This window comes from Lissotriton helveticus, chromosome 11 (assembly GCF_964261635.1).
Source record: "Lissotriton helveticus chromosome 11, aLisHel1.1, whole genome shotgun sequence".
NCBI classification, from domain to species: Eukaryota; Metazoa; Chordata; class Amphibia; order Caudata; family Salamandridae; genus Lissotriton; species Lissotriton helveticus.
The window spans coordinates 332,071,062-332,083,778 of record NC_136072.1 but is presented as its reverse complement, the minus strand read 5'-3'; the positions used below and the strand labels follow the sequence as shown (position 1 = coordinate 332,083,778).

At 52.9% G+C, this 12,717-nt stretch overlaps 1 protein-coding gene across 6 annotated transcripts in view; it reads left to right on the top strand.

Annotated features, from left to right (window-relative positions):
- The window catches only part of SEPTIN2 (septin 2), an 806,446-nt gene that overhangs the window by 762,552 nt on the left and 31,177 nt on the right, over positions 1-12,717 (top strand). For all 6 annotated transcript variants that reach the window (XM_078665713.1, XM_078665712.1, XM_078665715.1 and 3 more), the window contains exon 11: positions 52-109. In XM_078665713.1, coding sequence (XP_078521839.1) covers positions 52-109 — 58 coding nt within the window. The remainder of the gene's footprint in view (positions 1-51; positions 110-12,717) is intronic.

Below are 12,717 nucleotides of genomic sequence, written 5' to 3'. Positions count from 1 at the left end.
ACATGTGGCCGATTGATCTACACAATCTAATGCTCAATTGTTTGATTGTAGGAAAGTAGAGAATGAGGATGTGAATAAAGACCAAATCTTGCTGGAGAAAGAAGCAGAGGTAAGCTATGCTAACTTAACGTACATGTTTGTGTGCCAGGTTTAATAAAACCTGTCTGAACTTTTGCCATTATCCAAAATTGCTCTGGCAATCCATCAAATGATTTACAAATGGCAGTTGAGACACTTGCAAGATACCACACATAATTATCCACCATTTGGAGTTCAATTTTTACATTATTCCGAATGAGGTGCATAGCTAATGAGGGCTCAACCACCACAATGCCCATTAATGACAACCAGAGTTGTTGTCTTCTGCAATAAATTCCAGTAAACACACCGCACCCTTAAAAGGTATTTCAAACATTCGCATAGAAACACTGGCACTACATAAGACTGGATACAATCAATGCCCATATGAGTATATTTTCTTTCTTTTATTTACTGACAATAGAAGCTCACTAGGAGTAACAGAAAGATCAGCAAGTTTGCTCTCCAAAGCGGTTTCTGTATCTCAATGACCATTCGGTGACACAACCATTGAACACTAAAAGCATTCTAATTCCATGTAGTACTGCACATGTAGTTAGTGCATTGACAGATTTGGTACATGTTCCTTTTTTTGTGCATTTTAGTTAAACAAAACCAACAAATGTAGAAATAAAATACATATTGCAAAACCAGCATTTGTTAACCCATGGACAAGCCACACAGCAGAATTTGTTTCGGCCACAGAGAATGGTAACGTTCTAACTTTTCAATATGTAACATAGAAAACGTAGCATCTTTCATCGACATAAATTGCTGTTTGTCAGTCAAATTAAACGGTGCAAAATAGCGAGGACGTTTTCATGTAATCCCAAGGCACTCGTCCTGCTTTATCGTTTGTAAAGTCCATGCAAACTGCATGATGGAACGCAATTGATTTTGACCATGGAACAAAACAGAGACATCTTCTTGCACAATATCAACAACAGATGATACAATATTATCTAATGTGTAAATGCGGGAAGAATGAGTGTTAATGCTTTTATCAACAACTGCAAGCACTTTTTCTAAATTAGCTTGATCTATAGCCCTTAACCGGGAAGCAGCCTCAATCTGAGACAGTTTCCAAACTTCGTTGTAAACAGCATATATCCACCTTTTGGATCTGCCGGAAGCAGGACCCATAATAAAGTAATTCAGTTCAACATCGTCAGTCCGTTTGGATAAATGGAACTTAACTGACGCTAACATGGAGTGTTTGAGCCAATTCTGACAAAGCTTGCCTACTGAATAAGTAGTGATTGAATGGTCACTCTCAAATCGGGGATACACCCTAACCTGTGTGTAGCCCGGGGCCAAACCCAGAAAACGATGTTGGCAGGAATCTGCACTTTTGTGCCACAACCACCAACCTTCAGGATCCAAACTGGAAATGTTAAAAGAAGAATTCAGCATTAGGGTATGTAATTCTCGAATGGATATACTGGTATAATTACCCCACCCGGGATTCTGGAAAAGAAGGTGCATTTAATTTTTTAGTAGTAGCCAATCCAAAGCAGGTCGTTTGTGAAATAGTCGAATTCAAAAACAACATATGGTTCGGGATGAGACATGCACGATGCAAAGCCTCTGTGCCTTGCACTTGCCAATTTTTAGAACCCCAAACAGATTTAAGATCAATGGTATCTTTCCACAGTTCATAGCCCCCAATAGCCAATTGGTCAAGAAAGGATTTGGAATATAACAATTTGGTGTGGGTAAGTCTAACTTTGGAAGAGGACTTTTCTGCCATCTTAAAATAAAATGCATTAGGATTTGACTGATCGAAATCGGTAAAATATGTGAATCTCTTTAAAAGAGAACTCGAGCTGCCTTCAACAGGAGCAGGACAATGTTCCCATTGCGTATAATTAACTATATTCCTTCTTGTGTTCGCCTTGTGCAGGTAGTGATTTCCAAAGTGCTGGTAACAGAACAAATCACCATAATTAGCAGAATCTAAATATAAGTCCTCAGCATCAAAGGCAGCATAGTATTTCAAATCTGGAAACAAAGCCTCTACGGCTTGAATATCCCAATCATCAGAACGTACATTTTGTTTAGTTACATCCTCCATCGAAACTCTTAGTATGTTTGGGACATTAATAACCTCTGTGGGACCATGTATTTGAAACTTGACAGCGTCCCATACAATCCCATCTAAAATGGGCCAAGCAGTTATATTAACAAAGGCCAGGTCTCACTTTATTCTGTGAGACGAGGAGTGGGGTGCCAATGTTCCATTAATTGGTCAAATAGCAGTTCGTTCCTTAACGTTGTGTCCATTCACAAGACGGAAAAAATACACCACAAATCCAACTGACATGAACAAAAAAAGGACCAGCCAGACGTAAGTCCAAGGGGGTATCAGAAAATGTTTTTTAAACCATGAAGCAAAAACAGAGAATTTTGAAGGGGACTTCGATGTGGTAGAGTTAGTGTCAAATGAGAATCTGGACTCATTGGCCATACAGGTCTGTAAATCGGGTATCGATAAGTCAGTGGGGTAAGTATACTCAGTATCATCAAGACGAGCATCAGGTGGGGTATTCAATAAAGGATTCGAAACTGCAGGCATTTCCAAAGCAACATCAGTAGGCCTGTTCCTAGGAGCTGGTATCAAAACTGAATTTCTCAGTGTTGCCGGACAGGAGACCGCAGGTGTCATACTAAGAAGAATCGGCCTCTCTGTGTAGTTTGACATTGTCAATGGAGATGTACCTTTTTTCCTTATGACCTGGAAGTGGAGGTAAAATGACTGTTCTTGTGCCCTGCACGCCAAGTACAAGAACTGGAGCACGATACGAGGGGCTAAATTCTTTCTTGTTCTCGATCTTCTCTCGGACAAGTTCGCCAACTCGGGTTAGCCAGCCAACTACCGGGATCTGCAACGCAGCATCAGATGTGGAGGGCAAGTGTTTCTTTGCAAGACTGTCTCTTGTAGATTCTGTAAAACATGACAATGTTCATCTACGTCGAAGGGGGCAGCAGCCGCCGCCTGGTCTAGACCTTCAAGGTCCGGGACGAACATTTTTATACCAAAGAGCATTTACTATTTGGTCCGCCCACCCAGGGACCTTCTAGGGAGATTATTAAGTGCACGTTGTACACTATTGAGATGGGCCAGCCAGTTCCTGCCTGTACCTATAACCCTGCGATACAAAAGGGGATGATGGACGGAGCGTTTGAGCAAATCAAACACTCACCCCCAGTCAACTGATCTGGGTTTAATCCATCACCATTCTTTAGCTCACTTGGCAACCCCAGTTCAGACATGGCCATATGCAAATCAGTCTGACCCTGTGCCTCATGGGAACAGTCCAGCCCGAACTGCCAAACCATGTCTTCCCTGGACCGGAAACAAGCATCCTGGGACCGGTTTCGGATTCATAATCCTCATCAGCCAGGCTATCTTGAATCCAGTGGCCAAGTGAGCAAGGGACTCGCGTCTGAGCATACCCTGCCACACTTGGGGCGAACAAAGCGATACAAACGGGGATGATGGACGGAGCGTTTCAGCAAATCAAACACTCACCCCCAGTCAACTGGTCCTCGGCAGCTTGTTTCCGGTCCAGGGAAGACATGGCTTGGCAGTTCGGGCTGGACTGTTCCCATGAGGTACAGGGTCAGACTGATTTGCATATAGCCATGTCTGAACTGGGGTGGCAGAGTGGGCTAAAGAACGGTGATGGATCAAACCCAGATCTTTTGACTGGATGTGAGTGTTTGATTGGTTTAGATGCTCCGTCCATCACCACCCCCTTTTGTACCGCTTTGGCTGCCATAAGTGTGGCAGGGTATGCTCAGACGTGAGTCACTTGCTCACTTTGCCACTGGATTCAAGCAAGCCGGGCTGAAGACTGCTGGAATGCCAGAGACCGGTCCTCGGAAGCTTGTTTCCGGTCCAGGGAAGGCATGGCTTGGCAGTTCTGGCTGAACTGTTCCCATGAGGCACAGGGTCAGACTGATTTGCATATAGCCATGTCTGAAATGAGGTGGCAGAGTGGGCTAAAGAACGGTGATGGATCAAACCCAGATCTTTTGACTGGGTGTGAGTGTTTGATTGGTTCAGATGCTCCGTCCATCACCACCCCCTTTTGTACCGCTTTGGCTGCCATAAGTGTGGCAGGGTATGCTCAGACGTGAGTCCCTTGCTCACTTTGCCACTGGATTCAAGCAAGCCGGGCTGAAGATGGCTGGAATGCCAGAAACCGGTCCCCGGAAGCTTGTTTCCGGTCCAGGGAAGGCATGGCTTGGCAGTTCAGGCTGGACTGTTCCCATGAGGCACAAGGTCAGACTGATTTGCATATAGCCATGTCTGAACTGGGGTGGCAGAGTGGGCTGAAGAACGGTGATGGATCAAACCCAGATCTTTTGACTGGGTGTGAGTGTTTGATTGGTTCAGATGCTCCATCCATCATCACCCCCTTTTGTACTGTACCTTTAACCCTGGCTGTCAATGACTGCTTGAAATAATGTTCATTTGCTCCACAACACTGTTGCCCTCAGGCCGGTATGGAGATGAAAATTTGACTTGGACCCCCATTGAACTCATGGCATCCTTGTACGCCTTAGAGGCAAACGCTGGACCCTGGTCCGAATGGAAGGTGCCACAGGCAAAAATTCCCACAAAGACACACAAGTCTCTTATGACAGTTTGTGAATCTGCACTGCGGTGTGGCCACACCAAAACAAAGCGTGTGCAAGAATCAACTGCAACTAAGATGTACTTATACGCAGTACCAGAGGAAAAAGGACCGCAGTGATCTAAATAAACGCAATCTGAAATAAACAGGTTAGATTCCTTACCTTAGAATACCCCCACGATTCAGAAAAGGGGGTGGTGATGAACAGAGTGTCTGAATTAAGCAGACCACTCTTACCCAGTCCAAAGATCAGGGCTTGATCCATCACCGTTATTTAGCTCACTGCCCCATCCCAGCTCAGAACCTGGCTATATGCAAATTAGTCTGTCCCTGGCCCAGTGCATCATGGGAACAGGGCAGACCAAACTACCAAGCCAATTCTTCACCAGAAAGGAGACAAGCTACCGGGGACCGGTTTCTGGCATTTCAGCCTCGTCGGCCCGGCTTGCTTGAATCCTGATGGAGCAGTGAGCAAGGGACTCATGTCTGAGTATACCCTGCCACACCTATAGTGGCCAAAAACGATTCAGAAAAGGGGTTGGTGATGAACAGAGTGTCTGAATTAAGCAGACCACTCTTACCCAGTCCAAAGATCAGGGCTTGATCCTTCACCGTTATTTAGCTCACTGCCCCATCCCAGCTCAGAACCAGGCTATATGCAAATTAGTCTGTCCCTGGCCCAGTGCATCATGGGAACAGGGCAGACCAAACTACCAAGCCAATTCTTCACCAGAAAGGAGACAAGCTACCGGGGACCGGTTTCTGGCATTTCAGCCTCGTCGGCCCGGCTTGCTTGAATCCTGATGGAGCAGTGAGCAAGGGACTCATGTCTGAGTATACCCTGCCACACCTATAGTGGCCAAAAACGATTCAGAAAAGGGGGTGGTGATGAACAGAGTGTCTGAATTAAGCAGACCACTTACCCAGTCCAAAGCTCAGGGCTTGATCCATCACCGTTATTTAGCTCACTGCCCCATCCCAGCTCAGAACCTGGCTATATGCAAATTAGTCTGTCCCTGGCCCAGTGCATCATGGGAACAGGGCAGACCAAACTACCAAGCCAATTCTTCACCAGAAAGGAGACAAGCTACCGGGGACCGGTTTCTGGCATTTCAGCCTCGTCGGCCCGGCTTGCTTGAATCCTGATGGAGCAGTGAGCAAGGGACTCATGTCTGAGTATACCCTGCCACACCTATAGTGGCCAAAAACGATTCAGAAAAGGGGGTGGTGATGAACAGAGTGTCTGAATTAAGCAGACCACTCTTACCCAGTCCAAAGATCAGGGCTTGATCCATCACCGTTATTTAGCTCACTGCCCCATCCCAGCTCAGAACCTGGCTATATGCAAATTAGTCTGTCCCTGGCCCAGTGCATCATGGGAACAGGGCAGACCAAACTACCAAGCCAATTCTTCACCAGAAAGGAGACAAGCTACCGGGGACCGGTTTCTGGCATTTCAGCCTCGTCGGCCCGGCTTGCTTGAATCCTGATGGAGCAGTGAGCAAGGGACTCATGTCTGAGTATACCCTGCCACACCTATAGTGGCCAAAAACGATTCAGAAAAGGGGGTGGTGATGAACAGAGTGTCTGAATTAAGCAGACCACTCTTACCCAGTCCAAAGATCAGGGCTTGATCCATCACCGTTATTTAGCTCACTGCCCCATCCCAGCTCAGAACCTGGCTATATGCAAATTAGTCTGTCCCTGGCCCAGTGCATCATGGGAACAGGGCAGACCAAACTACCAAGCCAATTCTTCACCAGAAAGGAGACAAGCTACCGGGGACCGGTTTCTGGCATTTCAGCCTCGTCGGCCCGGCTTGCTTGAATCCTGATGGAGCAGTGAGCAAGGGACTCATGTCTGAGTATACCCTGCCACACCTATAGTGGCCAAAAACGATTCAGAAAAGGGGGTGGTGATGAACAGAGTGTCTGAATTAAGCAGACCACTCTTACCCAGTCCAAAGATCAGGGCTTGATCCATCACCGTTACTTAGCTCACTGCCCCATCCCAGCTCAGAACCTGGCTAAATGCAAATTAGTCTGTCCCTGGCCCAGTGCATCATGGGAACAGGGCAGACCAAACTACCAAGCCAATTCTTCACCAGAAAGGAGACAAGCTACCGGGGACCGGTTTCTGGCATTTCAGCCTCGTCGGCCCGGCTTGCTTGAATCCTGATGGAGCAGTGAGCAAGGGACTCATGTCTGAGTATACCCTGCCACACCTATAGTGGCCAAAAACGATTCAGAAAAGGGGGTGGTGATGAACAGAGTGTCTGAATTAAGCAGACCACTCTTACCCAGTCCAAAGATCAGGGCTTGATCCATCACCGTTATTTAGCTCACTGCCCCATCCCAGCTCAGAACCTGGCTATATGCAAATTAGTCTGTCCCTGGCCCAGTGCATCATGGGAACAGGGCAGACCAAACTACCAAGCCAATTCTTCACCAGAAAGGAGACAAGCTACCGGGGACCGGTTTCTGGCATTTCAGCCTCGTCGGCCCGGCTTGCTTGAATCCTGATGGAGCAGTGAGCAAGGGACTCATGTCTGAGTATACCCTGCCACACCTATAGTGGCCAAAAACGATTCAGAAAAGGGGGTGGTGATGAACAGAGTGTCTGAATTAAGCAGACCACTCTTACCCAGTCCAAAGATCAGGGCTTGATCCATCACCGTTATTTAGCTCACTGCCCCATCCCAGCTCAGAACCTGGCTATATGCAAATTAGTCTGTCCCTGGCCCAGTGCATCATGGGAACAGGGCAGACCAAACTACCAAGCCAATTCTTCACCAGAAAGGAGACAAGCTACCGGGGACCGGTTTCTGGCATTTCAGCCTCGTCGGCCCGGCTTGCTTGAATCCTGATGGAGCAGTGAGCAAGGGACTCATGTCTGAGTATACCCTGCCACACCTATAGTGGCCAAAAACGATTCAGAAAAGGGGGTGGTGATGAACAGAGTGTCTGAATTAAGCAGACCACTCTTACCCAGTCCAAAGATCAGGGCTTGATCCATCACCGTTATTTAGCTCACTGCCCCATCCCAGCTCAGAACCTGGCTATATGCAAATTAGTCTGTCCCTGGCCCAGTGCATCATGGGAACAGGGCAGACCAAACTACCAAGCCAATTCTTCACCAGAAAGGAGACAAGCTACCGGGGACCGGTTTCTGGCATTTCAGCCTCGTCGGCCCGGCTTGCTTGAATCCTGATGGAGCAGTGAGCAAGGGACTCATGTCTGAGTATACCCTGCCACACCTATAGTGGCCAAAAACGATTCAGAAAAGGGGGTGGTGATGAACAGAGTGTCTGAATTAAGCAGACCACTCTTACCCAGTCCAAAGATCAGGGCTTGATCCATCACCGTTATTTAGCCTCGTCGGCTAATTTGCATGTAGCCAGGTTCTGAACTGGGATGGTGCAGTGAGCTAAAAAACGGTGATGGGTGGGGCGTGGCCGAGACTGCGATGTGAGCAGACGCGTCTCGTGTGAGCTCCGTCGCCCCGCTGCTCTGCTAAGCCTGTTTAAGCGAAGTCCCGGGGGGCAACTGCTCCTGGAGATCCCCTGACCGCTGCCGCCCTGCTAGCGATCCCCTCCAGTGGCGGACTGCAGCCGTTGAGATTCACGCCACCGGAGATCTGAGCCCGGGGACCTCCGAGATCGGCCTCTGGCCGCCATCTTGCCGCGGGGTTTGCTGGCGGGACGCCTGTCCCGGTCCCTGCGGAGTGGGCTGGAGTGACGGTCTGCGGGAGACACCGGAGGCCCCCTACCCCTTCAGCGGCTGTGTCCCTGCAGCGGACCTCCATCGGCTGCCTGCACGGCTAATCTGGGGCTGCGGGTGCCGGACTACCTCCAGCGCCGGACGCAGCGACCGCCCGGACGCCACTGCTACGTGAGGCCCCGGCTTTGGCGGGAACACCAGGCCCGACCCGGAGAGATCACCGGAGGACCCTCCCGCGAGTGCCGACCACGATCTCCGCGCCCGTCGAGGGATCTCCCGGTGAGCTGCAGAGCGCCGACCCCCCTCCCCCTGTCTTTCCCTGGAGGGGCCCGGCGGTGGGGGGCCTGATCGCGGATTTGCCCCTGGGTGAGCTCTTGGCTGCAACGACTCTGGGCATCTGGGGAAAGTGACTTGGCTCCCCTGTATACGCGATCCCTGCCTGCGCTCCTTGCTACCCTGGACTCATCGGCGGCGGGCTGAGGGGCTGTTTGGGGATCGAGTGTGGGTGAGGCCCGGGCCTTGAGGGCCCCAGCGCTATAAGCCTCTGCTCCTGGCCGTTTCTCCCACACGGCCCTACCGGAACATTGCCTCAGCCACCTTCTGCCTAGTAGCCTGACGCCCCCGCCTATCGTTGGGTCGGTGGCGCTTTTGGGGGACCCCTTGGCCGCACCTTCAGGTTACAGCCGCAGGACCACGCGGGCCCTGCCTCAGGCGGAACCAGGAGGCCGTGCCCCGCCACAAGCCTTCGGTGGCTCTCTGCCAGTGGGCCCTGGACACAGCTCATCGCGGGACACCCGCCGGCGGCGGCCCTCCGCCGCCCCCCCTGCCAGCGTACTCCCCCTCCTCCCCGGCTGGGCCACCTTGCCTGCACAAGCGACCCCTCAGCGTCCTGGACCCCTGCTGCTCGGGCGAGCCTAACCTGCCACCAACGAGCCGGGCCTGCCCTACCTCGGGCTTGTGGAGGTTGTCCCTCGCCGTCATCGGATTCCCGGCCTTGAACCCCTGATTGTAGGACCGGGACTGCTTGACCACCGGGACGCCGGTGCGGCCTCCCTTGAACTTTTCTTCTTCACGACCCGGAGGCTCCACGCAACAGCCTGCCCTACCTCTCACTATCCCTGGTTACTCCGAGTAGATCATGACTCGGGGCAGAGGGACCAAGCCGGAACCCCCCCCCAGCGACGACCAGGGGTACATCTGTGGCTTCCATGTGGGGTAAGGCGGGTTCGCCGCCATCTTCTGGAGGTCCCCCGTCATCGGGGGGGAAGCCTCTGCCGCCGGCCGACTCCCCTCCGGTGACCCAGGCCTTCATGTCCTCCTTCATGGCAGATCTTAAGTCCGAAATTGGGTCCCTCAGGACGGAGGTTCACACATGCGTCAAGGAACTGCGCAAGGAGGTCACCGATCTCGGCGACCGGGTTGATGGCCTGGAGAAGACGGTCGATTCCCGCACCGACGACCTCGAGCAGCTCTGGCAGAGAGTGGCGACCCTCGAAGAGCAACACATCCAGCTCCAGATCAAGCAGGAGGATTTGGAAAACAGGGGGCGCCGCAACAACCTCCGCATACGGGGTGTGCCACTCGGAGAAGAAGGGACTAATACCATGGCCTATGTGGCGCTGCTCCTGCAAGAGGTGCGGGGCGAAGAGGACGCACCCCCGCCGCGTCTTGACCGCGCGCACCGAGTCTTTGGAGCGGGGGGCAGAGCCGGCCTCCTCCCAGACATTGTCGCCAGACTTCATTACTTCACGGAGAAGGAGGCCATACTCAAGGCGGCTAGGGACGCCCCTGACCTGCGGTACGAAGGCCACAAGATCCAGATCTTCCAGGACCTGGCCCCCACAACGCTCCACAGGAGGAAAGTCTTCCGCCCGATCACGGAGAAGCTCCGGACCCTCAACATTTCCTATCAATGGGGCCATCCTTTTGCTCTCATCTTCAAGTGGGAGGGCAAACGAAGGGCCCTCCGGTCCTACCAGGAAGCGGCGCAATTGCTTGAAATGCCGGAGTCCCCGGATCACAGCCCAGCCCGCTCCCACTATCCAGAGAAGGCTCCTCCGCGCGCTGACTGGTCCACTGTGCGTAAACGTCGCCGGTCCCCCCCTGTGGACGCCCTCTCTACCTCGCAGACCAAGCAGGACATTATTGCTCACATTCGCTCCCTCGAGGGCGACCGCGGGGAACAGAACTCACAGCTTCCCGCTTCTGGCGCTGAGGGCGGGGACCGTCCTATGACACCAGAAGACCACTGATCGTGACCACTGAGGCCCGAGCTGCCTTAAGCCTCCACTTGCCCCTTGGGCACACGGACTTGTCCTATCGCGCCACGGCGGCCTGTTCCTACTGCTTTTGGGGGGGGACCTCCCCTTCTCTCTAGCGGGCCGCCCCTGTGGCTTCCCCCCCCTGTGGGGGTCGGGAACATCTGGCACTGGACAACACCTCTCCTGGGTCTTGCACCACACCACTGAGCTTCGACGCCCTCTCGGCAGCGGGTCTGCGCATGCGGGCCCATGACTCACCCCCGGACTACCTAGCGGCAGCGGGGTGGACGAGCTGCGAGACGACTGGACTTCACTTCATCTACCCAGATCTCTGCTCCCTCCCTTTGTCCCATAGGAAGTGACATTCCTGAGTTCATCCAAACCCTCGGGTAGAGGATGTCTGGTACCTGGGACAATGTACACTGGCCCTGTTGGCCTGTTTTGGTTATGCCTCTTCCCTGTGCCCTTTATATTCCTTCTCTCTCATCTCTTCCTACTTCTCTCTTGCTCTGCCTTCTCCTACTGTTCTCTCCCCGCGCCTGCGGAGGGACGGCATGGTGGGTCTTACGGGGGTTGGCACGCTGGGGGCGGGGTGAGGCTGCCCCTGCCCTGACTGCGGGGGGATTTGCTACACTGGGTCTTGCGCTGCTCCACTCCACCTTGGCACTATGACAGCAAACATCCCTACACCCTTGAAGGTCCTCTCACTCAATGTTAAAGGGCTCAACTCCCCCAACAAGCGGAATCAGATATGGAGCTACCTCCTACACCACTCCCCTGACATTATCCTCCTCCAGGAGACGCACCTTCTCAAGGGGGACACCAAACGCATGGCACACCCTAGATACCCCACACAGTTCTGGGCATCCTCTGACACCAAGACAGCGGGGGTAGCAATCCTCTGCAGGGCTGGCATTAGGCGGGGACCCACGAAACCCTTCAAGAGTGCTGACGGGCGTTTCCTCCGAGCCACGGTACAGGTGGGTCGTATGCAGCTCACCCTCGGATGTGTATATGCGCCCAACCAGTCGCAGGACAAATACCTCCAGACACTCCTGCGGGACCAGTTCCCTTCGGGTGACCCCAACGTGATCCTGGGTGGAGACTTCAATCTTGTCTGGGACCCTGAGTTGGATCGTGCGGGGGCCTCCTTCAATGGCACGGGAGCGATGTCCGCTACCCTTAGAACGCAGCTTACAGACCTGGGACTCGTGGATGTGTGGCGCTACCACAACCCGGGGACCCGGGACTACTCCTTTTATTCACACTCCCATCGGACATACTCCCGGATCGACTATCTCTTCGCATCCCTTGAATTGGCCCGAGACTCCTTGGCTGCCGCTATATCCGACATTTCCCTGTCAGACCACGCCCACGTGGAACTTTTGTTGCAGGACCCCCTGGCCCATGCCACTCGTGAGCGCCGGTGGGTGCTCCCGCCGAGAGTCCTTCGGGACCCGGAGGACGTCGCCAGCATCCGTGACGCCATAGACTCGTATTTCGCCGTTAATGACACCCCTGACCTGCCCTTTCATACGATCTGGGATGCCTTCAAGGCCACCATTCGGGGTCATATCACCTCCCTGGCGGTGGCGCGGAGGAAGGAGGCGTTCAGGATGGAAACCGACCTGGCTAGCGAGATCAAACAAGCGGAGGCCCGGGACCGGGACTCTCCTTCACGGGCGTCGAGGAGAACTCTCGCCAACCTCAGGGGGCAACTCCGCGCTCTGCGCACCAACAAGGCGGAACACTCCCTACTGGCGCTCAAACAACGCTACTACGAGGGCGGGGACAAAGTTGGCCGTCTGCTGGCCGGCAGGCTGCGGGCACGTGCTGCTAGGGCCCACATCGCCAATGTCAGGCGGCTAGACGGCACCTGCGCCACCACTGAGAAAGCCAAGCAGGCCGCCTTTGTTGCTTACTACACTTCTCTATATGCTGAGGAGCCTACCTCCGAGGAGGCACGGGAGGCCGTTCTTGCGGATTTCGAGGGGTCTCCACTGTCTCCGGCGTGTG